This window comes from Pelecanus crispus, chromosome Z, assembly GCF_030463565.1.
Source record: "Pelecanus crispus isolate bPelCri1 chromosome Z, bPelCri1.pri, whole genome shotgun sequence".
In the NCBI taxonomy this organism is placed as follows: domain Eukaryota; kingdom Metazoa; phylum Chordata; class Aves; order Pelecaniformes; family Pelecanidae; genus Pelecanus; species Pelecanus crispus.
In genome coordinates, this window is record NC_134676.1 from 63,193,674 (window position 1) to 63,220,193 (window position 26,520).

At 43.0% G+C, this 26,520-nt stretch overlaps 1 protein-coding gene across 1 annotated transcript in view; it reads left to right on the forward strand.

Moving 5' to 3' along the window:
* Positions 1-8,479: 8,479 nt before the first annotated feature.
* The window catches only part of CAMK4 (calcium/calmodulin dependent protein kinase IV), a 185,312-nt gene continuing 167,271 nt past the window's right edge, over positions 8,480-26,520 (forward strand). The window contains exon 1 of the mRNA XM_075726616.1: positions 8,480-8,646. Within this exon, the coding sequence (XP_075582731.1) occupies positions 8,480-8,646 (167 nt within the window). The remainder of the gene's footprint in view (positions 8,647-26,520) is intronic.

A 26,520-nucleotide genomic window follows, 5' to 3' on the forward strand; every position in this document is an offset into this window, starting at 1 on the left:
CAGTAATTACATGCAGATCAGCATTCAAATTATGCATAATTCTTTACATACACATATCTTGTCATTTACTCTTGTAAAGGCTGAAGGATCATTTATATCCTTTGGGTGAACTCAGCTTTACCATGAAGACTGGCTCAATGCAGCTTTATTTTTTCTTTGTATTTTGAACACCAATGAGTATTTAAGCAAAAAAATGCACAGATTCATTTGAACAGTAAACTGATTTGTGATCACAACATTTTCATTTAATGAAGAGTTCTTCACTGAATTGTTCAGTATTTCACTGATTGCATTTCAGTTCACATTAAAAAAAAAGAACTAAGAAATACTACTTGAGGAAACCAGAACGCCCCTAATCATGTGTCTAAAACTTTTAATGGCAACAAAAGGAATTTATAAGTCTTTGCAAAGTGTTTTGTGCAAGTCAGATGTTACCCAAGTTTTTGGATATATTACATAAATCAAGCAGCTAAACTATGGCAAGGGTATATATAGTAGCAAACTACTGAGTGAGAAATAAACAAGAAAAAATATTTACATAAGCAATGAAACTGTTCTGCTTTTTGCTTTGCTTTTGATTTACGGAGGTCGTACTGGGACATGAAGGTGGAGATTCTGAAATACAGTCTCTATACATGATATCCACCTAGCTCTACTGGAAATTCTACCAGATTGCTTTATAATTCTTCATTTAATCCTTGTTCAATTTTATTGGAAAAGCAGTAGCTGAAGGGGCAAGTATAATAATAGAATAATACATTTGTTCAGTATGCAAATGTGATCATCATTGTTAATTCCCACTACTGTAATTAAATGATGGGGACAGATTTTAAAAATTTAGCTAAATGAGGATTTATATGAAATGAACTGCAGTGGATTTTCACAAAGTGCAGATAAAACTCATCTCTTGTGCTTGGAAATGCACAATTTTATTGGTGTAACTTGTTTGAATATATATGTTTATCATCTAGAGAAGAAATTACAGTGCTGTGACTTGGAAATACTAAGCTCTGTTTTGCCTTGGAGGCATTCAGGGGTTTTTGTTTTGCAAGATGTAGCATATCTTCTATGAAAGTATAATCTCATATGATCTTGAGTCATGACTGAATTTGTTACGTATTTCCAAAAAAGTTGTTTTTTATGAAAACTGCAGAAGTTATCTATGCTATATGTATATAGCCCTTCACCTCTGTCAGTGGGTTTAATGATACTGAGTTGCTGGATAATGCGAAGACCTTGCTGTTCATCAGCAGCTTAGTATAAGGTATCCCTGTGTACACTTTGAATTACAGTAATTACTCTTGAATTGTAATAAATATAGCGTAAAAGTCTTTATGTGGATGCTTATCAGAGAGCAGGTGAGGTGCTGTAAGTCCTCCTTTACCTAACAGTAACCTGTTCTTGTCCCTGAGAGTTAAATTAGTTGCAGTAAATTTTCAAGAATCAAAAATGAATGGTTGTGGACAAATCCAGGGATAAGATGGAGAAGGATGATCACAATGGGAAAGGTTTTATTCTGGAGCCCCAGGGCTTTTATACAAGAACTGCTGAAGAGCTGAGCCGTTAGGTAAGAGTTACGTGTCTGAGGAGACAAAGTGGAGGCAACCTCAAGCAGTCCTGAAATCAGCACCACGTTTAGGTGAGACAATATGAGTTTAAGATTGTGTTTTCCTAATCCTTTCCTCTGCATTTGTCTGCAGATAAGCTTATAAACATTACTTCCTGGGACAAGGATGCTCTTCTGTTGTGTGTCTCTGGTCAACCTGTGTCAGAGAGATATCAGTAGTGATGACTAGGGCCATGTGGATCCAAAGAGTGAAGGGACTTGTAAAAAAAAACAAGGACGTAGATGTTTAGTCTAGAGGGGAGTAAATGGAGGAATTATTCTCTGAAATACTCAAGTGTAGGCATTTTGACTCCTTTGGATTTTGTGCATAAGCTTTTCCCCATGACTGCTATCTCACTGTGAGATCCATCAACAGAAGCATCAGATCTGCCATTTGAAATGATTGTCCTCATGAAGACCAAAGGTGCAGTCTAGTCCTGGACCAAAATACATAGCTAAATAGTTAACATTTACTTTTAAATTGGATTATGTTGGGCTTTTTAAGCTGGGCTTTTTTTTAAGCTGGGCTTTTTCTGCAGAGTTTGATCTTTTCCAGAAACCTTTTTGCTAACACATAGCAAGTCTGTTATCATCAATATTGGGCAGGGCACTCAAAGATTGCAATTAAGCAAGGCCATATCTGAATGTTTAATCAGAAAGATGTACAAAACAATATCAACAAACCACAGCCATTTCCTTGCTCATAAAAGCTGCAGTTTTCCAGAATTTACAGAACTGGCAGCAATCCAGTCAAAAATCACTGAAGTAAATGACGATAGCTATTTTTCCTCTTCTGTACCATGTCCTGGGTAAAAGCAATTTGTGTTTTCCACTGTTTTCACTGGCACTTAAGTCACAAGAAGCCCAGTCAAAACTACACTACAGCTAGAGCCCGCTCAACTTGTAGCCACTCAAACATGAGGCAAATGAGTGAAATGGAGAAGATCTGTTTCATATTGGACAGCAACAGTCAGAACTGATGGTCGTAACTGTTTTTCATAACACAGTGGGGTTTTATTTATTTTTAGGGGGATGAGGGGTGGTTGCAAAATAATATAACTGGAAAGGCAAGAATTACTAGCTAGCCTAGCTAGTAAACTAGCTGCCTTATGGAATGGCCATAGGGATGAACCTTGAATTCTAGCTCTATGACTACAGCCATAGCTATTAACTTCCCTGTTAATGGACCAGCCTCTGAACACGCTTTACTGCTAGGTAAAGTGCTGAGGTGCTGGCAGTGAAGACTTCGCTTTACATCCATAGTAAGATATCTTGCATTGCTGAATCCGAATATAGTTATACAGGAAAATCAAGCAAATAGCTTAGACTGCGTCTCTCTGCTGGGCAATGTAACACAGAGAGATCTGCTGAGTTTTTAGCAGGCTTTTGTTCACAGATCAGCAAAATGTGGTGGACAACCACTGAGTAACTTTTAAAATGACATGAGTGGCAGCTGTTTCCCTTCATATGATTCCTTAATGTTGGCTTTGACCCTGGACAAAATATAAAATTGCAGGAATTAGAAAAAAATTGAGTTTTTTAAAGTATGGTTTCCTAGTTCTTCAATTCATTGCATATCCACCCAAGCTGCTAATCTCTCATGCATAAACATCCTTCTAACCTTCCTCCAAAATGACTGATTTACTACTGAATTGAGGTTGGACTCCAGCCTATGCTGTGAAAGTGAGTTTGCTTCATACAAATGGCTATTTCTCAGAAACTGCTAACTTTGCCTTCCTCTTACAGTTTTTAGATAATTTCCTGTATGTAGATGTCTTTTTCCAAATACCAAAACAATGACAAAGTTGTCTTTTCCTTCTTGAAAGGGAAAGAAACAATATTAAACATTGTCAGATTTTTTTTTTATTTTAAGAGTCTTTGGCTGTGACTAGGACTCTTCATGTCTGTTTTCATAATATTTTCTGGTTTTTCAACTTTCTGTATAGCTGGCATCATCTTAACCCTGGCAGGCAGTTTGTATTCTTACATGTACATTTTAGAGTTCACTTCATGGGTTGGGTTTTTTTGGGGACTGGGCGAGGAGGGGGTTCTTTTTCCACCACCCTGTGATGGAGTGAGTTTAAACTGCATACTAGCATTCAGGGGCAGGGGGGAGAAAAGGAGCGAAAAAAAAGAAAAAAAAAGGAAAAAAAGAAAAAAGAAAAAAAAAAGAAAAAAAGAAGTTCTGCATTAGAAACAAGGAAGCATTTTATCCTAGAGAAATTTCTTGAGCTGCTAATAATGGCAGAGGACCTCCAGCTCCATTTTGTTCGAGCAGGGATTAGAGAGGCAGAAGCAGCTAAGTGGGCTACACTCAGGAAGGGCTATGTGTAACTTCTGTGGGTCCTACTAGGCAACCTTTGGTTTGTGAAGCCTGCCCTCAAGGGGTTGGTTTATTTGGATTTAATGACTCATGTAGGCTTGTGGATCAGCTTTATTTTCTTTAGTAAACCAAAGGAGGCTGTTTGATCCTGCAAAATGAAAGGGAATGCTTCAAGTATCTTTCTACATTCTAGAAATCAAAGGATTGATTGAATCACTTAAAAAGGGACAGGAACGTTAAGTGCCGTGACTATGTAGCAAAGATAACTGTTCTGTGCATCCACCTGCAATGACTATAAAATGACCCCATTGATACCTGAGGCTCACATAATGTGGTTCATGGATGGCTAAATCACTTTGTTTTCTAATGGTTCATCTTCAGACAATCACTTTTTTATCCCTACTTACATGTTTGTTTTTTTTCAGACATTGAAAAAAATGGTCTTGACTTCATAACATATGAGTAGCAGTTGAGGCAAAAGGGCATGTTGCTACTGTTGTTCTCCCCTATTGCCACTCTACAAAGGATCTCTGTGTTCCTCTTCTTTGTTTTCTTGCATAAACACATCTCCTAACCACCAGCACTATTCTGCTGGCCTCTCCCTGCACTATGTTCGCTCTTACCTGATTTAATCTCTTCACATACACAGCTGATGAAAGAGTCCGTCTTTATCCAGCAGTTTTATAAATCATTAAGTAGGCTTAGATTTACATATAAAACAGCATGAAAGATGGTAAGTTAAGAGACTGTGATGAACTTGTTCAATACAAGTCATAAGGCTTCCTCTACATACATAAAAGCAAAGAAATTAGCAGAAGGTTTTGGCATTTCTAACTGACGGGCATTCAGTGGAAGCTTGCATAGTCATCCAGAGGTACTGGAAGTTGAGTGCAAGATGAAAGAAGCTGCAGAAAGTAAAATGTCATGCAAGGCTTTGTTTTGAGCAGGGAGAATCAGTGACAGGAAAGGGAAGAGAAAGCTTTTGGGATTTTCCCTGATCTGAACTTCTTTGACTTATATGTGGCATGGTTTAGGTAACTTCTGTTTCAGAAGACCTAATTCATAGTACACATACAGCAGATAAGCATCAGGTCTAGCATGGGTGCAAATGTGGAATCCATACCGGATCATCTATGCAAAGAGGGAATCTTTAGTATCTGCAAACTATTTTGAGAGAAATGTTCCTTAATGAGGACAGTATCTGACAGTTTGCTTCTTACAGATGACACTACCTTTCCTACTATAGGTGTGTACCTTCAATAAGAAGCTGCATTATTTTTTTAAAAAAGGTAGCACTGCAGGACAAACAAATAGCTTTTATTTAAGTATGTTGAAGATATATGCTGCAGTTTGTCCAGGAAGAAATAGTAGCCTAAGCTGGCAAGGGAATACCATGCTACTCTTTCAAATGATGCCCACAAACTGGGGATTACTTATTCAAAACTCTGGACAGAATTTGCTTTTTCTCAAGTTCCTACCCAAGCACTAGCTGCTAGAATTGTATGAAAATTTCAGAAGTCAATTTTAAAAGGTTATTATCCTGTACTTATTTTTGAAGTTAACCCTGGAAAGTGTGGACTGCTTATACCTGATGCAGTGATGTCTATAAAAAAGGACAAGTGCATTCACAAAACAGAACCACAGCAAGTAGGAGGGCAGAAAGATTACTGATCCCACCCACCTCTGCCAGCACACCAGACTAACTTCCTGCTTTGGGTTTAAATTTAGGAGTGGCAGGAGAGGGGCAGGAGTTTGGGCTTCTCTTGCATGTATTTTTTGTTCATAAAAACTGCTTCTTCTGCAAAAGATGCATGCCTCTTTTAACTGCTTTTTTCCTCTGAGTTTGTAACCTGTGTTTGTTGGCAGGAAAATTATGGTATTTGTAGCTCCAATATAAAATTTCACCCATAGTATGTCACACGTACGTAAGTTAAGTTTTATCAGTGGTTTAGTTTCATGTCCAATAATGACAGTGCAAATCTTCACATTGTTAACATAGATCTGATATGAGTGGAGCACCACACATTTGAAATGCTGCCTTTGGTTTCCTGGAGACTGAGAGAGGCATTCACGTGCTGGTTACATGCAGTGTGCAACCTGAAGACTTTCTTTAATTCCATATGGACATATTTGGGTATTGCTATTTTAATTCTTTAAGGAAGTGGAACTCCTGGCCAATAAAGTCCAGCCAGTTTTCAAGTACTAGGTTGGTGCGATCCAGCTCACTTTGAGACAGAGTTTTAAGGAAAGTCACATGCCTTTCACATAGGTACCCCAGTACAACACCCTCCCTTCCCCCCTTGTTCTATGTCACTTAGCAAAGAGTACATAAAGGCTCATGGTAAGCATATCTAGATAATCTGAGATGTGAATCTGATTGCAGGTACCTGGATAAACATAATCTTACTAAAATAATTGTTACACCCCACTCCTCCCAATCAGAAATATATATGCCCTTTGGGTTACTGAATATGTTAGGTATTTGACTAAACAAAAACATGATGTGGAATACCACTGTCTTCTAAGTGTGCTGATTGGCCATTTTGTGTGTGTGTGTGTGTGTGTGTGTGATTTTCATCATCAGTGACCATTTCTTCTCCCAGGAGATGCTGTCAGAAAATGTCATAAGAAAAGAGGAAAAAATGTCACCTAGCAACCAAAGCTTTATGAAGAAAAGTTCCACGCTGACCAGCACAGACAGAGCGAGCTGGGGAGTTGGGAGGAGACATGAGCAACAGTGAAAAGGCTGCTTGTCTGCTGCTCTGGCACTGATCTCAGCCCAGTTTACGGTAAGTGCTGTGGGCACAAACTTCGTCTCAAAGGCAGTTTGGAGTTTCTGTCAAACTGGCTTGCATAGAACGTGGTTTGCAAAATAGGCCTTTTGGTTACTTTTTCCTGACTTTCAAATATGGATTTGAAAATTATAAAATCTTGAATCATGATGGGGATCTACATTTTAATTTTATAACGGCAAAAATAAACTTGAGAGGGAAGGGTGTTCTCTCTCTCTTATCTATCTCATTTATCTCTTTTATCCTTTCCTACCATTAACAAAGACCAGATTAGCAGATATTTCTTCTATTATCTGGTTAAGCACAGAGAAGCATTTCTTTTTTAACGTCTTTGAGAAATTAAGAGATTCAGACTTAAGATTATTTTCCCCCTCTGGGCACTGTAAGGAAGCTAGGGAACGGGTCAGAGACAGACTTGTTTATGGGGGGAAACAAAACATCTTGGAAAACATTAATACACCTGAATTAACACAACACTGAAGAGGACATTGTGCTTTATCTGAGCAAGGAACACAATGTTTAAACACGGGCTAGTGAATTGTGGTTGAAAATTAGAGGACAATACTTCTGTCACTTCTGCTGCACAGGCTTGCACTTGGTCCGTTTTACCTCCTGCCTGTGCTTGCATGACAGCATGAGTGGGTGTCATAGCATGGAGAGGATGTGAGTAGGATTGATCTGGCATGCTATGCATGCGAGGCACACACAGCTGCTGCTGTTTTATTTCACCACTACACCAACAGAAACTGCCCTTATATAGATACTTCTGGCTAAGGTTTTTACAGATGAGAATACAATACACTTTATTAGACTCGCATGCATTTCATAACCTGCAGATTTCATAGCCTGCTAAGAGTGGCATTGCAGCATGGCAATTTTACTTCTTTACGGCTTCTTTTGGTTCTGCGGCGGGAAGGGAAGCTGTGTTTTTTTGATTTTTGCAGTCATGCTTGAGCATTTGTCAGTCTCTTTCCCACTGCTATTTGTCTTGTTCAGCCTCTGCCTCCACACCCTCCTCCCCACACTTCACACAAAACGCCGAGAGAGAAATCCCGAACCCCCGCGTTGCACCCCGACAACCGATGGCAGATCTGGAACCGGCAAAATGGTGCAGCATAACGGGGTGCCGCCCACCCCGCTACGGGCTGCGCACCCTTCCCGGCCCCACCGCCGGCCGGTCCCGCTCGGGCCGCCCGACGCCGCCAAAACCCGCAGCGCTCCCCCCAGGTCGGCACGCCATTTCTCCCTTCGCGAAGTCGCCCCCCCCCCCCCCCCCCCCCCGCCCCGCGGAGCTCGGTCCCGCCGCTCACGGGGCTGCGGGCGGCCGCGCCCCCGGTGACCGCCTGCGCCACGATGCTGTTCGCCAGCTCGCCGGGCGCCCGCCGTCCCGGCTCGGCTCGGCGGGGCCGGGGGGCGGTGCGACCCCCGCCCGGGGCGGCTCCCTGCGCCGCGGCCGCCCCCGCCCCGCCCCGCCGCGCCGCGCTCCGCCCCGCCCCGCCGGCAGCTCCGGGCCCGCCCCGCCGGAGGCGCCCCCGCCGCCCCTCCGGGCTGGGGGGAGCCGCTGCCGCCGCCGCCGCCGCTGCTGCAGCCCGGCCCGGCCCGGGGAGGAGGAGGAGGGGGGGGGGGGAGAGAGAGAGAGGGAGGGAGGGAAGGAGAGGGGGAGGTGAAGCGAGGTGAGGTGCCGCCGCCAGCCGCCTTGTCGTTCTGCTTTCTGCAGCCGGCGCGGAGGAGGGGGCAGCCCCCGGCAGGCGTCCCGGCATGCTGAAAGTCACCATGCCTTCCTCCTCCTCATCCTCGTCCTCCTCATCCTCCTCCGGCTCCTCGGCCGCCGGCCGCCCCGGGTCCGCCGCGCCCGACTACTGGATCGATGGCTCCAACAAGGACACCCTGGCCCACTACTTCGAGCTGGAGTCCGAGCTGGGACGGTGAGGCGGGGCGGGACGAGCGGGGCGGGGCGGAGCGGCCGCGGGGGGCGCGAGGCGCGGGGCGCGGGGCGCATCCCCGGCCGGAGCGGCGGGGCCGGGGCTGCCGGGGCTCCATCTCCCCGCCCCGCCGGCGCTGCGTCGCTGTGGCGAGAGCGGCAAAACTTTGGTTTGTGCGAACGGCATCGGGGGAGCGTGCGGGCTTTCGCGGCGTGCAGGCTTTCGAAGGAAAATTGCACCTCCCGGGAGCCAAGCTGTGCAAAACCCCCGGAGAAAGGAGTGATTTTCAGAAGGCATCAGCCCGTCTCGGTAAACGCAGGTCCACATGAGCAGCTTTACCTCAGTCGGGTTACCTTTGTATTTGAAGACTCGAGAGCTAATGCCATCTGACCTGTATCAGCTGAATGGCAGGCATCACTTCGAGAGCGCTAAAATGCCAGCTTATTTGCAGCCTCACTTCATACAAGACCTTTTATCGTTATCGCCATTATCGGCACCTTCAGACCTTGTGCTGACAAAACTCCCACCTGAGACCGGAGTCTGTGAATAGGCCTCTGTAAGCAGAGTCTTTTCACTGGCGTGCAGTGCAGACGCGAGTGAGCTGGTGCATGTTCATTCATGAATTCTGCGCTACTGCCCTGATGCTTCCGCCTGGCAACTCAAAGGTCCCAAGTATTGAGTTTTTTTAAAACCGAAGTCCAGGGAAAAATGCTGTTGCCTGTATCTAAGGTGCAATTTTTACTCTCTAAATGCAGTTGCTACAAAACATACCTGTGCTTGCTGTACTGTAATTGATAGGGGCAGGAAAGGCTGTAGAAATACAATGTAGTATCATTGTTGGCTTGATGGCTAGGTCTTCAGCATCTGCTGCTACCTTTTTGCCACTACTGCTTCTCATGCTAGCCAGATTTAAATAGGCATAGGTTTATGTACGCTTGCCACATTTATGCTTGACTTCACTGTACACCTATGCAGAAACATAAAAATGTAAAGCAGGAAATATTGTGTCACTTTTGTGTTTGGAATTGACAACAAAAAAAAAAAAGTGTGTGCTGTGGGTTAACAGAAGTTGATACCAACTCTGTGACCTGGATTAATACTCTTACATGTAGTCTGTCTAGAATCCTGTCAGCATGTGTGCTAGTGACTGTGGGCTTCATTTAAGAATAGTCTGTATTGGTGATACATCATGGGTTTATTGCGTAGCTTGGGAAGGGGTTTTAAAATGTGAACTCTCCTGTCTGAGGAAGGAAGAGTTAATGAAAGCTGAGGTGCAGTGGGTTTTTCTACCTTACAAGGTGAGACAGTAGATGCTGAAACCCTAACAAGAGGTTTGAATAAGGAAGATAACCACACCCAACTAGTGTAGAGATGCAAGCCACCAAGTCTGCTCTGCTGTTGGACATAACTAGGAAATAAGATTTAAAACAAAAGCAGAAAGAAAACAGGAGATAAGAACCATCTTAATGAAAGACCATGAGGTAGGGAAGAGAGAGAGAAGAACTAGGAGAGGCACATGCTCCAAGGGAAAATGGCACTAATGGGTATGGCAGCAAGATTTCGGTCCTTAGGTCCCAAGGCTAGCTTTGAGATCCTGTCAGAGCCAGCATCCAGAGTGCTGATGCTTATCTCCGACCCCCTCTGATAGCCCACGTGTATCTTAGCAAATCTATAAGGGAGATCCAGCAATCCCTCTTGGTTTCTAAGTGTATTGCCTTCTCTCGGTAACCTTGTCTCCAACCTGCATTTGGACAGTTGTTGCCAAGTATGGGAGTTCCCCTTTGGAAGGAGTGCCCTTTCTGCAGAGTATGTCTGGCATATCCCTAAGCCATCATAGTCGGTAATTCTTGCTTGTATGACCAACTAAGGAGTCAAGGGAGAAATGGGGGAAGGTCGTGCTAGCAAGAAAAATAATAAATGCTTGAAAGCTTGGGTAGGAGTAAATGGTCATCTCAGCAGTGGAGTTCCACAGGGATCAGTTCAGGTGTCTGTGCCGCTCAACATGCTTATAAATAAAGGGGTTGAATAGTGGTATTTGCTGGTCTTACTAAGTTATTGAGGGTTTTAAAGACAACGTAGCCTGTGAAGAATTGCGGAAAGACCTTGTTGGACTGATAGGGCATTTAAATGGTGGATGAAATTCTGTTTAGGTAAATAAAATGGGGGTGGAGGAAAAACCATTTGGTTGTTTTCTCTCCCTAGTAAATCCTATAGGGAGGTTAAGACAAAGATCTCTGGAGACACATGTGATGTGGGTGGAATACCTGGTTAGAGGTGCTTGTTTGCTCTTTTCTTTGATGCAAGCTCTGCAAGGTATCTGACAAAGCTAGTAAGTCAAAGATGAACCACAGGAGGCAAGGCCATTTCAGCACAGCATGTAGTTAAGTGGTGGAACTCCTGGCTACTGGATACTATGGACACTAGAAGCTTACATGGGTTTAACAGGCAATGAGGCAAGTTTACATTCAGGAAATCCATTAAGACTGATTAAACACGAAGATACTAACTATTAAAATGTAAGTTGTTGAATGTTACGACAATATTCTTTGACAGTATCACTATAGGTTTGCTCTATACATTCTTCTTGAGGCATCTGTGTTTGGCCACTGTTAGAGACAGTATCCTGGGCTAGACAGGCTTTTATTCTGACCCAGGACAGCTATTTTTATCTTCTACTGAATGCCTGGCTGATTCACCTTTTTGTCCATTTCTGACAAGGGGGTTTTGTGTGTACCATGTAACTGGAGTTCAAAATGCTGTAAAAATTAAATTTTGGTCTTTGTTTTACAAAGAGTATCTGTTCCTTCTCTGAAAGTGGCAACATTGGTTAATTGAGGACATTGGAATTTTGTTCTGAGTGTATTTCATCTAAAAGCTTATTTTCCACACTCCCTTGGGAAAATATTTTAATGATTTTAGGTTCTAAACTTATATGTTCCTTAAAGAGTAAAACCTTTTGTTAGCCTTATATAACCCTTGCTGTATCTTTTGGTACAGAGTTTCTGAACTCAGAATTAGTCTAAAAATGCTATTTGAGTGAAGAGGAAATTCAATAACATTTTTTTTGATACTCAGCAATATTATGAGAAAGGAATTTCTCTTTGTTGGAATTTTAATTACAGAATTTTACTTAGCATGTGCTCTCTTGCCTAACTGTGCCAAACTACATAAGTATTTGAGTTGAAACTGTCTAATGTTACTATTGTAAGTGTACTGCAGATCTATTAAATGGTCAAGAGCAACAGGAAGTATTTCCAACCAAATCCTTAGGGCTTTCTTTCAGTTTCAAAGGTTAAATAAAAGAATAATAATTTAAAAAAAAAAAGAAAAAAACAACCCCAAAAACCAGAAAAGTTACAGGCATTTTTCTTTTTGTGAGAATGATAAATCAGGATCTTCCAAGGTTACCTTTTCCTTCATGGGCAGTCTTTCAATTGTGTGATCCTTGCTGAGGACCTAAAACTGAAAGGCACTCACAATACTTGCAACTTACCTTGAATTGACAGTGTGAGCTGAATCATAGGTGGTTTCTGTCCTTGAGTTCTTAGCACAGAGAGAGTTTAAATCCAATGTGTGGTTTGAACTCAAGATTTCAGTGTGCAGAATGACATCTTACTCTGTCAATCCTATTTATGAGTGCTGTCATGGTACCATCTACTTTTGTAATGGCAGTAGTAGATGAAATCAGGTAACTCCTTTGTATAAGCATAATTTCACAGAAACAGATTGGTTTTGCACTGGATGCTTTGAAGTTCAAAAAGTTTTTGCTTTGAAAGTATGTAAATTATTTTTCCTTCCATTCCTTCATTAAAAAAAAAAAAGGGGGGCCTTTTTTCTGTTCATCTCAAGAGTCATTTGTTATACAAAGTGTTTGCCATGTTTATTTTGAAAATCACTTGCTCATTTTGCTTTGTGGTACACTTAAAGTAGGTCAGTCCCTCCTTTAATAACACTCTTGCTTACTTGTTTGTGACTTTTAGTACCGGACCTGAGGATTTTCCAAAGAGATGCAGGCATGCTGCTGACAGCACATGGTGCTAGTTGCCTGAATGTGAGCATGGAGTGCTTAGGCTGAACCGGGATAAGAATTATTTTTGAGCAGAAGCTACGTGTGTAGATTTGCTTGTCCTCCAGGTCACATGGTGCCACGGACTGCAACTTGCTTGTTACCCTCACACCTTCAGGCAAGCAGCAAGCATTTTCATGCAGGTAGTTCCTACTGATGGGGAAGGTTCTGGAAGAGGTGGGTCTGAGGCCTCATTTGGGACTGTTGTGGTAGGTACATTGGCCCGTGCTTTGAGGTAGGAAGACAGGAGATACAGAGGGCATGGTGTCCTTTTGGTGCTGGCCAAGGTGGCAGGTGGATGTAGAGAATGGTCTGCCTTGCACCAGCTGGCACAGCCCTAGTTGAAGATTCACACTTCCTTTTCCTCTTGAAGTCGTTCTGTCCACCTCATCTTTGCCCCTGAAAAATGTACTAAGCATTTGATCGCAGGCTCTTCTATGGTGGACACATGCTTTGCTCCTTCTGCTGAAGCAGTGCTGTTGTGGAGAAGACAATCCAATGCTAAACTGGGCAGAAAGAGTATGTCGGATTTTTGTTAAGCAAGAAATTACCCTAAGAGGAGGGAAGTCAGTCTCTATCAAAATGCATGTTGATCTACAGAGGGTCATAAACAAAAATTAATACCAAGCAGTGAATGTTTTCTGTGGAAGCTCTGTAGCTTCTTAACCCAGTGTTCTGGATGAAATTCCTCACTTGGGTACCAGGAACCAGAACTTGCAATGTATAGCCCAGGTTTTGACAACTAAAATTCTTTACTCAGTGCAGGGAGAGTATTTTATCAAGTTTTATCTTGTTCAGTTCAACAACTGGTTGATTGAGACTTAAATGGGTGTTGCAAAGGCAAGAAAAGATTTTCTCTATCATTCTATAAATAAAAAACAATTGAGACTAGGCATACCATTTCGCTTGAGGATCTCTAATCATGAAGAGAAATGGGCTCTTAGGGCTATGTATTTTGAACCTTGCCATGGCAGATTGTTACTGACTCAGTTGTCCAAAATGCCTATCTTAGGCATTAAGTTCCTTGTCTGAACATTATCTCTCTCTGCACGTTTCTTAGTTAGAAAAGAAAAAAGCTTTTTTTGAGTATTTGTTGGCACAGCTGACATTCCATTCTTCTTAGAAAATGAGTTTTAAGTTTTACAGACAGTTGTTCAAATCCCTTTGCAATTGGGATTTGTGGCGTTGTTCTGCTGCAGCCTGGAGTTCTGCATTGAACTGCAAACTCAACACCTGCTTCACTAGCTCTCAGAAAACAGATGATAAAATATGCATTTTTCACAAAGGTTTATGTGTATATCTGATACCTGTTAATACTGTGACTGAGGCACTGTTTCCGTCATGCCATGATGGAAAATAGGCTTATTTGGCTGTCAATGTCAAAGCTTGTGGACCATCACGTCAGAGAACCTAACACTATCGTAGCTGCCTTCTTACAGGAATATGTTAATGCTTGTTTCTGTGGAAGAAACTGCCCTGCTACCTCTGTAAATAAACAGATTACTTGTTTTTTAGTACAATCAGTAATATCTAATTCATAACTGTGTTGTATAAAAAGCAGTTTGAAACAGGCTTTTTTTCTTTGAAGTATGAACTTAAATAGACTACTGATAATGGCATGTATCTACATGTTTCCAATTACAGAAGCACTGAGATTTTGTTTGTAATGTCATATTGCACCATTCCTATTTTTAAATGGCAATTTGTGGGTGTGTCTACACTGAAGTTTTAATTTGGACTGGGAGTGACTTTTGTGAAACAAATGTCCCAATTAGCCCCTCTCACTGTGCTTTGCTTTGCATCAAGGGGCGTTCTTGGAGTGCACAGAGCAGACTGAATGTAGCTGAACTAGAAGATGTAGTTCAGGAGCACTTAACCCACTCTAACCTTTTGTGAACATTCAGTTCATAGGACCAAATCAGGGCTCATCTGATGTAAAACCTGCAAAACGCTTGTGTGTTGATACCAGCATGTTGCTGCCATCTGTAACACTGGTGTGCTCCTACTGCGCTGCACTACTTGCTAGTGTGTACCTAGATTATATATAGTGATACTGTATTTGAATCTACATGTAGCTAATCTGCAAGTTGATTAGTAGGATGCTTGTGATAGCATGCATTCAACATAATGCACTGGTCAATGTCTGTCTGTTCAAGTTTTAATTAACTTGAAAGTAAAGAAAATATATATTACATAACTCAAAATTTAGTACTTAAGAGTGGGCAGTGAAAGAGTAGCTAATTGTTGCAGAGTATTGCATTATCTCCATACTCTTTTTTAGTCTGTGTACTCAATGCATTGTTCTGTCAATAAATTGAGCTGTTACCTTTTTTCTTAGTGCTGGAGCAGTTTTGAATACCTGGAATGAATAGGTGATCATTCTGTGTAATTTTCACAGCTTTTTTGTACTTAAAAAAGAGCTATTCATAATGAAAAGTTTTATTAGAGAATTGTTATTTCTTTATTTCCAAGTTATTTCTTCTGTCAGCCACTATATATTTTTGTCATTGGTTTTGGTTATCTTTTTAATTAAAACCCCCCATATTTCTAATGGAGAAGATGCGTGTGCCCCATCTGTGGAAGTCCAAGTACTTGCTAGGAAGGACTAGCTAACCTCTTCAGTCACTCAGATCAAAAGTTTTATCTTCCTGAATCTTGTCTGAAAAGGTCAATCAGAAAATAAAACCAAGTCATCCCCGGCCCTAGTTTTGTTTGTAGTCCAACAAATTGAACTGGCTTTATCACAGTAAATCTGAATGATTCTTCTGTGGTCTTCTGCTAGACAGAAGGCTGGCCAGGCTTTGGGAAAGCCGTCTTCTGACACTGCACATTGTGTGGAAAAAAGTGCAAAGGTTTGAATATTATACTCATCTATGTATGTACAAGATGCATGAACCATTAGCAGGAGTTAAGATTGCATAAAAAGAACACATACTCCCTTGTGCTTTCACAGTGATGCAGAATTGAAACATAGAAACTTGCATTACTTGTTGTTGACTTCTTCATTTAGGCATTCTTACTATGCTTCCTCTCTTCACAGTAAGCAGACCTTTATTATCTGAACAATAACTAGTTTCACAAGGGATATTCTTTTTACAGTACAGTGATGCTCATTCTGAGAAAGGGTAATCATGTTCTGTGTATTTCCAAATGGCAATGCTGCTCCTGGTTCTTGGTTTATCTAATGTCTTTTTCAGTATTTATGGTTTTCCCATCTCTTCCATTTAAAAAAAAAATGGGTAAGAATGACAGCTTTTACAACTAGTCATTGGTACCTTGGAAACCCTCTTAGAGTTGTTGTTAGTGATCCTTCATTTGGCCTTGAATTGTCAGTGTCCTCAACCAGTCAGTATTAACTTACTGGTTACTGCTTAAAAACTAAACTCATCTCTAATTTATGAAGGTTTTTTTTTTTTCTTCTTCTTTGTTATTTGGAGTCTGAGCTAGCAGCTCTGTGAAATCTGAGCTGGTGAATCATGAAGAATTTTAGGAATTTTTGTGTTGTGGAAGCATGTTGTTTTCTTGTTGTCACCTTTGCCTTACTTTTGTATCTTAGTGTTAAGAAAGGCCTTTCAGAATGACCCCTCTTTTGGCAAAAGCACACAGGGCGTGTTTTCCCAGGGTCTATCTGTGTTAGCTTTTAAACCTCTAGAAATTCATCCAAACAAGGCAAGAAAAGTGTACTTCTTCCTTGCTCTGTTCCAACACTGCAGTTTGTTGCCTGTGACACTTTCCCAGCTCTTTCTGACCTAGGAAATAAGATCTGTTTCAGAAGGTAAATGCATGTAAATGCATCTTTAGTCTAGTCTACCCTTGATTGGCTTAGAGTAGACTTGGTAGTGTAGGTTAATGGTTGGACTGGATGATCTTAAAGGTCTTTTCCAACCTAAATGATTCTATGATTCTATGTTTTGTTGTGATGGGGTTAGTAGAGAAGTTTCTGCTCAGAATGGTATCTTAGCTAGCAGCATGCTTCGGAGCAGCCCAAATGTACTGTAACTGCTGAGGATTATATGTCTTAAGGACAAATTGACATTTCCTTTGCGTTTACTAGAGTGTGTAGGAAGGTTGTGGTCGTGCACATGGAAGCCTACTTCTTTTTTCCTGGTTAGCTGTGGGGGTTTTTAAGATCTGTTAGCATGATGCAATGGGAAAGATCATTGAGAATGAGCTGTCCAAGACCATTTTCAAGTGTGGGATTTTTGATCAACATATATTGTATATGTGCTCAATTTCTTAGACTATATAATGTTTAGAACAGGAAGATGGAGTAGTGGTGATAAAATACTATACCAATACACATTTCAAATGTGTCTTTTGGTTATAGAATGAATGCAAAAATGGTGTCATTACCGTCCTAGGTTACTATCAGTTAAAACACAGAGACTATTGGGGACCATCAATATTTGCATCTGTTGCTCTAAGAATAGATTGCTGAGGTGTTGCTGCTTTCCTTCTAAAGTAATTCTAAGTTAGGAGACCCTACAACAATATGACTTCAAAAAGGGATCATTCAATCTGTAGCAACCAAAGCTTTTGTCTCTTTGAATTTCATCCACAGGGGACAGCAGAAGAGAAATTATTTGGTGTGTACCACCAAATTACATGGTCGGAACTGTATGCTAACTCTGACACAAGTGAAGTAATCACCTGAACAGCATAATGCTTTAGCTTATAAGTTGTCCTCCTCTCACATGTGTGGTTATCCATGCTAGAACTCAAGAACCATAAAATGTGAAATAAAAGATAAGGAAAATGGGAACCCCTCTGAGGGAAAAAAAAAACCCTATAAAACATACTGCTGTGTGACAGTTTGCTGTCTATTTATCATGGCTTTTTTGGGGGGGTAAAGCAACAGTAAAAGCAAGTCCAAGGTTTATAATGCACAGCCTCAAAAACAACAACATTAAAATTGAAGCCCTTCAACAAATGTACAGTCTGTGCCCCGATGCATACCTCACTGTGAGCATCCATATGCCACAGATAAGATGCCAGAACTGCAACTTTACCGCAGAACTGGTGTCATCTCCACAGTCCTTTTCCCCAAACTCTCCTCACTAGAAACATGTGATGCATCTCTCCTCTGGCCTCTGTCGTGGTTTAGCCCCAGCCAGCAACTAAGCACCACGCAGCCGCTCGCTCACTCCCCCTACCCCGATGGGATGGGGGAGAGAATTGGAGGAGTAAGAGTGAGAAACACTCCTGGGCTGAGATAAGAACAGTTTAATAATTGAAATAAAGTAAAATAGTAATGCTAATAGTAACAGTATAATAATGATAATAATAATAATGATACACGAAGCAAGTGATGCACAATGCAATTGCTCACCACCCGCCGACCGATACCCAGACAGTTCCCGAGCAGCGATCGCTGCTCCCCGGCCAACCCCCCCCAGTTTCTATACTGAGCATGACGTCATATGGTATGGAATAGCCCTTTGGTCAGTTTGGATCAACTATTCTGGCTGTGCCCCCTCCCAGTTTCTTGTGCGCCTGGCAGAGCATGGGAAGCTGAAAAAGTCCTTGACTAGCATAAGCAGTACTCAGCAACAACTAAAAACATCAGCGTGTTATCAACATTCTTCTCCTACTAAATCCAAAACACAGCACTATGCCTGCTGCTAGGAAGAAAATTAACTCTATCCCAGCCGAAACCAGGACAGTATCCACCCCTTATTCTATACCATCTACGTCATGCACAGGCCCTCCCCTTTCCAATGTGTTCCCATTAATCACCACCGCTTTCCCTATCTTGATATACACACAGATATCATTCCCTTCGTCTATGGCCCATCCCTCTAAAATGTCCATTGAGTTCATTTAGTCCATGACTTTGGGTTCCATCTGTCATCACAGTCTTTCAGAGCAGAAGAGGTGGTGTGCAGTGTTGGACTGTTGCATGCTGAAGTCAGTTCTCATTCCAAAATGGTTTCATCAAAGTTCATTTTCATTAAGCTGGGCAATTCTTACTGCAATACCATTGATGTGGCATATAACAATCATAATATACAGTATTATATACTTAATATTAACCTACTATATTATTATATTAACATGCAGTTAAGAGATAACATATAGTTAAGAGATAACATACAGTATTATAAAGCAATTAATATCATACAATTCAGTTCATTAGCTATTTTCACCCAAAATCAAATTCCCTTGAGGTACACATTGGGCTTCCCCATCCTTTCGCATCACCCACCAAGTGCACCCAGGTCCTTGAGCAAAAGCAATCCCACGAATGGGTTTGCCTTTGCCAGAGGGGGACGTAATCCAGACTGTCTTCCCCAGCATATTTTTCATGTGCACTACAGGAACTTTATCTCCTTCTACAGTACGTAAAAGTTTTGATTGGGCAGGGCCAGCTCGATTGGCAGATCCCCTGGTGTTGACTAACCAGGTGGCTTTTGCTAAATGCGTATCCCAATGTTTAAACGTCCCACCACCCATTGCTCTCAGGGTAGTCTTTAACAATCCATTGTATCGCTCAATTTTCCCAGAGGCTGGTGCATGGTAAGGGATGTGATATACCCACTCAATGCCGTGCTCTTTGGCCCAGGTGTCTATGAGGTTGTTTCGGAAATGAGTCCCGTTGTCTGACTCAATTCTTTCTGGGGTGCCATGTCGCCACAGGACTTGCTTTTCAAGGCCCAGGATGGTGTTCCGGGCGGTGGCATGGGGCACGGGATATGTTTCCAACCACCCAGTGGTTGCTTCCACCATGGTGAGCACATAGCGCTTGCCTTGGCGGGTCTGTGGGAGCGTGATGTAATCAATCTGCCAGGCCTCCCCATATTTATATTTCAGCCATCGTTCACTATACCCAAGGGGCTTGAACTGCTTGGCTTGCTTGATTGCAGCGCATGTTTCACACTCATGAATAACCTGTGCAATACTGTCCATAGTTAAGTCCACCCCTCGATCACGAGCCCATTTATATGTTGCATCCCTTCCTTGATGGCCTGAGGCGTCATGGGCCCACCGAGCTATAAATAATTCACCCTTATGTTGCCAGTCCAAATCCACCTGAGCCACTTCAATCTTAGCAGCCTGATCTACTTGCTGGTTGTTTTGATGTTCTTCAGTGGCCCGACTCTTAGGTACATGAGCATCTACATGACGAACTTTTACAACCAGGTTCTCTACCCGGGCAGCAATATCTTGCCACAATGCGGCAGCCCAGATTGGTTTGCCTCTGCGCTGCCAGTTGCTCTGCTTCCATTGCTGCAGCCACCCCCACAGGGCATTTGCCACCATCCATGAGTCAGTATAGAGATAAAGGACTGGCCACTTTTCTCTTTCAGCAATATCTAAAGCCAGCTGAATGGCTTTCACCTCTGCAAACTGACTCGACTCCCCTTCTCCTTCAGCAGTTTCTGCGACTTGTCGTATAGGACTCCATACAGCAGCTTTCCACCTCCGATGCTTTCCCACAAGACGACAGGACCCATCAGTGAACAGGGCATATTGCTTTTCATTTTCTGGCAATTTATTATACAGTGGGGCCTCTTCAGCACGTGTCACCTCCTCCTCTGGTGATATTCTAAGGTTTTTCCCTTCTGGCCAGTCCATGATCACTTCCAAGATTCCTGGGCGACTGGGGTTTCCTATTCGAGCCCGTTGTGTGATCAATGCAACCCACTTACTCCATGTAGCATCAGTTGCATGATGTGTAGAGGGGACCCTCCCTTTGAACATCCAGCCCAACACCGGCAGTCGGGGTGCCAGCAGGAGCTGTGCTTCAGTACCAACCACTTCTGAAGCAGCTCGAACCCCTTCATATGCTGCCAGTATCTCTTTCTCAGTTGGAGTATAGCGGGCTTCGGATCCTCTGTATCCCCGACTCCAAAACCCTAGGGGTCGACCTCGAGTCTCCCCTGGTGCTTTCTGCCAGAGGCTCCAGGTAGGGCCATTCTCCCCGGCTGCAGTGTAGAGCACATTTTTAATATCCTGCCCTGCCCGGACTGGCCCAAGGGCTACTGCATGAACTATCTCCCGTTTAATTTGTTCAAAGGCTTGTTGTTGCTCAGGGCCCCATTTGAATTCGTTCTTCTTCCGGGTCACTTGATAGAGAGGGCTTACGATCTGGCTGTAATTTGGAATATGCATTCTCCAAAACCCCACAACGCCTAAGAAAGCTTGTGTTTCCTTTTTGCTAGTTGGTGGGGACATAGCTGTTATTTTGTTGATCACATCCATTGGGATCTGACGACGTCCATCTTGCCATTTTATTCCTAAAAACTGGATCTCCTGTGCAGGCCCCTTGACCTTACTCTGTTTTATGGCAAAACCAGCCTTCAGAAGGATTTGGACTATTTTCTTTCCCTTCTCAAAAACGTCTTCTGCTGTGTTGCCCCACACAATGATGTCATCAATGTACTGCAGATGTTCTGGAGCTTCACCCTGTTCCAGTGCTGTCTGGATCAGTCCATGGCAAATGGTGGGGCTGTGCTTCCACCCCTGGGGCAGTCGGTTCCAGGTGTACTGAACACCCCTCCAGGTAAAAGCAAACTGGGGTCTGCACTCTGCTGCCAAAGGGATGGAGAAAAATGCATTAGCAATATCAATTGTGGCATACCACTTAGCTGCCTTTGACTCCAGTTCATATTGAAGTTCTAGCATGTCTGGCACGGCAGCACTCAGCGGCGGTGTAACTTCGTTCAGGCCACGATAGTCCACTGTTAGTCTCCACTCCCCATTAGACTTTCGCACTGGCCATATGGGACTGTTAAAGGGTGAGCGAGTCTTGCTGATCACTCCCTGGCTCTCCAGTCGACGAATCAGGTTATGGATGGGAATCAGGGAGTCTCGGTTGGTGCGATATTGCCGCCTGTGCACAGTTGTGGTAGCAATCGGCACCTGTTGTTCCTCAACCTTCAGCAACCCTACAATTGAAGGGTCCTCTGAGAGACCGGGCAAGGTGGACAACTGTTTAATTTCCTCTGTCTCCAAAGCAGCTATACCAAAAGCCCACCGGTACCCTTTTGGGTCCTTGAAATACCCTCTCCTGAGGTAGTCTATGCCAAGGATGCACGGAGCATCTGGGCCAGTCACAATGGGGTGCTTTTGCCACTCATTCCCAGTTAGGCTCACTTCAGCTTCCAGTACAGTTAGCTGTTGGGATCCCCCTGTCACTCCAGAAATACAAATGGGTTCTGCCCCTCTATAGTTTGATGGCATTAGCGTGCACTGTGCACCAGTGTCCACTAGAGCCTTATACTCCTGTGGGTCTGACGTTCCAGGCCATCGAATCCACACAGTCCAGTAAACCCGGTTGTCCCTTTCCTCCACCTGGCTGGAGGCAGGGCCCCTCTAACACTGGTCACAGTATTCGTTGTTCACTTCCTGTAAATGTGAATCAAAAGTCCCCTGATCAAGGTCGGAAGTAAAATTAGCCCTCTTACTCTGTCTCGGGAACTGCTCACTGGAAACTGGAGCTGCAATCTTCCTGGGAGAACCGCCTTTCCTAATAGTTTTTCCTTGCAACTCACGCACCCGTGCCTCTAAGGTTGAGGTGGGTTTTCCATCCCACTTTCTCATGTCCTCTCCATAATCACGCAGGTAAAACCACAGGGTGCCCCGTGGTGTGTATCCTCTATATCCTCTCTCTTGAGCATAGGGACGTTGACTCCTAATGGCTGAGACACTGGTCCGTGCAGGTGGGGAGTAGGACAGATCCTCTCTGAGTTGTTGGAACTCTTGGCATATTTTTTCAGACAGTTTTTCCACAGCCGAGACACAGGCCCGTAGGGAGGAAGAGAGCTTTTCTTCGTAGTCCCGGAGTTGTCTAGCCACTTCATCCACCGTTGGTGCCTCGTCGTCTTTCCAGGCTAGTATTGCCAACGAGTTGGAATACGATGCTGGTGCGCTCCGTACCACCTTCCGCCACATGGATTGTGTGCACCTGACTTCATCTGGGTCTTTGGTTAACCGCTCATCATTCAGGTCACTGTAAATCACCTCCAGCACGCCTAATTCCCTCAGGTACTGGATACCTTTCTCTACGGTGGTCCATTTGCTTGGGCGGTATAAAACATCCTCCTTGAAGGGATACCTTTCCTTCACGCTTGACAGAAGTCGCCTCCAGAGGCTGAGCGGTTTTGCCCCTTTTCCAATTGCTTTGTCAATGCCCCCTTCCCTGGAAAGGGATCCCAGCTGCTTGGCTTCCCTACCCTCTAAATCCAGGCTACTGGCCCCGTTATCCCAGCATCGGAGCAGCCAGGTGATGATGTGCTCGCCTGGATGACGACCAAAATCTTTTCGCATATCTCGCAGCTCACTCAGGGATAGGGATCGGGTGGTCACCATCTCATTTATGGGTTCTTCCTCCTCTGGTTCTCGTGATGGCCCTGGTTCATCTTCATCCCTTACTAAACGAACTGATTTCCTCGTGTATTTTTTCTTCTGTATAGGGGCAACTGATACCGGCGCAGGTTGGTTCTCTGGTTTAGCCACAGTGTCTGTCACTGGGGTTTGAGTAGCCGCAGTGCTCATGGCTGTGGCTGGAGTAGCCACAGTGCCTGGGGCAGGGGTTTGAGTAGCTGCAAGGCCTGTAGTGGGGGTTGGAGTAGCCGCAGGGCCTGTAGTGGGGGTTTGAGTAGCCACAGTGCTTGTTGTTTTGTTATCAGGTCCAGAGACCTTCTCTTTCTTTTGAGGGTACTGATTAGCGTTGACCACGGCTCGATAGGCATGGGCCAGTCCCCAGCATGTTGCAATGATTTGTGTCTCTCTGGAGCTACCAGGGTGACAACATACTTCTTCCAAATACTTTACTAATTCTTCAGGATTCTGCACTTGTTCAGGGGTGAAGTTCCAAAACACTGGAGGTCCCCACTGCCCTAGGTACTTGCGCATACGATCCCACACACCCTGCCACTCATAACTATCCAGCCTTGGGGTAGATCTCTGGATGGTATTTTTAAACTGCTTACTGACCTTTATCAAAATGGAAACAACATTCCCAAGAATTATCAATAGAAGTATCTTAACTGCCCAGGGGTGTTCAAGATACAGGAAAGTTGTTGTAATGAAGGAGGAAACATCATAGAAGAAAGCAGCAAAGGTGCCATTCTGTATTTCCTCCACAACAAGCCTCTCAGAGTAAGAAGTATAATTGCTAACTCTCTCTATGAGGTAGTACCCGAAGTACAGTAGTGACTTCTGTATGAAACCCAAATACCAAAGAATGCTCAAGGTCAGGGTTTTGATAAGGAGCCTCCCAAGCAAAAGATCATGAATCACTGCAGAGCATAGCACACTACACAAACTGACAGCAAGCTTTAACGCGTGCTGCAAAAAAAAGAACATGGTGCAGATCAGAAGAACTAATATCGTGATCGGCAACTGTTAACAGACTCCTTAATACACTCTGATTAATCTGTTGTTATCTCAAGCCCCACGTTGGGCGCCAAAAAAGGACTGTCGTGGTTTAGCCCCAGCCAGCAACTAAGCACCACGCAGCCGCTCGCTCACTCCCCCTACCCCGATGGGATGGGGGAGAGAATTGGAGGAGTAAGAGTGAGAAACACTCCTGGGCTGAGATAAGAACAGTTTAATAATTGAAATAAAGTAAAATAGTAATGCTAATAGTAACAGTATAATAATGATAATAATAATAATGATACACGAAGCAAGTGATGCACAATGCAATTGCTCACCACCCGCCGACCGATACCCAGACAGTTCCCGAGCAGCGATCGCTGCTCCCCGGCCAACCCCCCCCAGTTTCTATACTGAGCATGACGTCATATGGTATGGAATAGCCCTTTGGTCAGTTTGGATCAACTATTCTGGCTGTGCCCCCTCCCAGTTTCTTGTGCGCCTGGCAGAGCATGGGAAGCTGAAAAAGTCCTTGACTAGCATAAGCAGTACTCAGCAACAACTAAAAACATCAGCGTGTTATCAACATTCTTCTCCTACTAAATCCAAAACACAGCACTATGCCTGCTGCTAGGAAGAAAATTAACTCTATCCCAGCCGAAACCAGGACACCTCTCTCCAGGCAATCATGAAAAAAAGCAATTGCTTGGGTTTAAGGAAGAGGCATCATTCTAAACCAGGGTTGTTCCCTTCCCTTTCCCCACCCCCACCCCCTTCCCCCCCCCGCCCCGCAACAGTTTTTCCTTCTTACAAGTATTCATAGTTTCTTCTCAATTCAGATTGTCATAAAAACACCAGTATTGTTACTTATTTTCAGTCTTTTGCTCTTTAAAGCATATCCATGTCTGCCAGGTTCACTGCCTTTGGGAACTGATACTGCATCTTAAAATACTCAATTGATTGTGGTTTTATTCATGAAGATGACCCTGATTGCTCCACAGACTTTATCAGAACTGAATACTGCATCAACAAAAATGTTGTACAAATGTCTTGATCTTATGTTTTCTAATGAGGCAGCATAGCATCATGTGACTGAGGGGGGGGTCAGTCAGTTGGATCAGTTGCCACAAATTGTGAATTGCTTGTTGACGTTTGATTCATTTATTAAAAAAATGAAACGCTGACATTAGTAGATAACAAATTCATGTAAAGAAATTGGGATTAGCTCAGAAATGAAATGCAGGAATTCCACTTTAATCTAGATAAATTACTTTCGATGAACAATTCTGCACTCTTGAATGAATGGAAATAAAAAGTGTGTGAGATCTTAATGAATATCCATGGAATAAGAAGCCTCGTATTATCTTAAAGTACTTCTGAAATAATATTAATATTGATTTTTCTTTAAATAATCCTTGTTAGCAGGGGCACACTGCCAGTACCAAAGAATGTGCTGTGTGATTTTATTTTGTGTTTAGCTGTAAAAGAAAAATTAATACCATGTTGAAAGGAGTGGACTTTCATACCCCTTCCGTGGAAGGCTGACCATAAATTGTGCAACTTTCAGTTGATAATGAGACCTTCTAGCAGCTTATATTCTTTGGAGATTAGTTGTTTGAATTTTATTCAAACTTGAGAAAGTACAGGTTCTTTATATATGCAAGATGGTGTTTGCTGTTTCTGATTTATTAGGTGTTGTGCACTGGTCTAACATTGTGGACCAATGAGAGTGTTTTAAGAACATGCTTTGAGCCGGAAATTATTTCCGTTCTTTTGGCACACATTGCTAATATTTTGGCAATGGATATTGGCTATTTGGATATTTTTTTTAAATGTGGTCATATTACATAATTTTATACTTTTGCAAAGAAAATGGGTGTCTTGGTAAGGCTTACAAGGCCTCAAGATACAGTCTGCCATGGATTTTTTTGTAGCCTATTGACATGTGTTCTAGATTAATGAACTACAATTCTGATGTGGTACACAGTGCTTTCCTGATGGAGAACATTTGCTTGTCAGCTTTCCATATTGTGCAATAATGATTCGCTAAAGCTGAATATAAAACATGTGAGAACTCTGACAACATTATAATAACCTAAGTTCAGAGACCTGTAAGATGTGTGTGCATGAATGTTTTTACTTGCTAGCTTCATTGGACGCCTGCCTCTCCCACCTTGCCTTGTGCTGTAGGGGCAGCGAGTGATCCATCTCTTTACATTCTCTTCAAACCCTCATGATTTCCTGGCTGATTAGCTTAGTAAAATTAAAAAGCAAAGGGCTGCAAAGTTGATTTGGTAATGGGAAGCAACACTTTATGGTGTAGATACTGATGATAATTTAAGAAGTGACTAATGATTTTGTTTGGTGACTTTAGGTTTCAGGTGATCAGATGAAGAAACATAATAGAGGTGGGTATTTTTCTCTCCCGCCCCTTTTTTTTTACCTGGGGTTCTTTGTAGGTTGATGGAAGCTGCAGATGCTTACAGAGT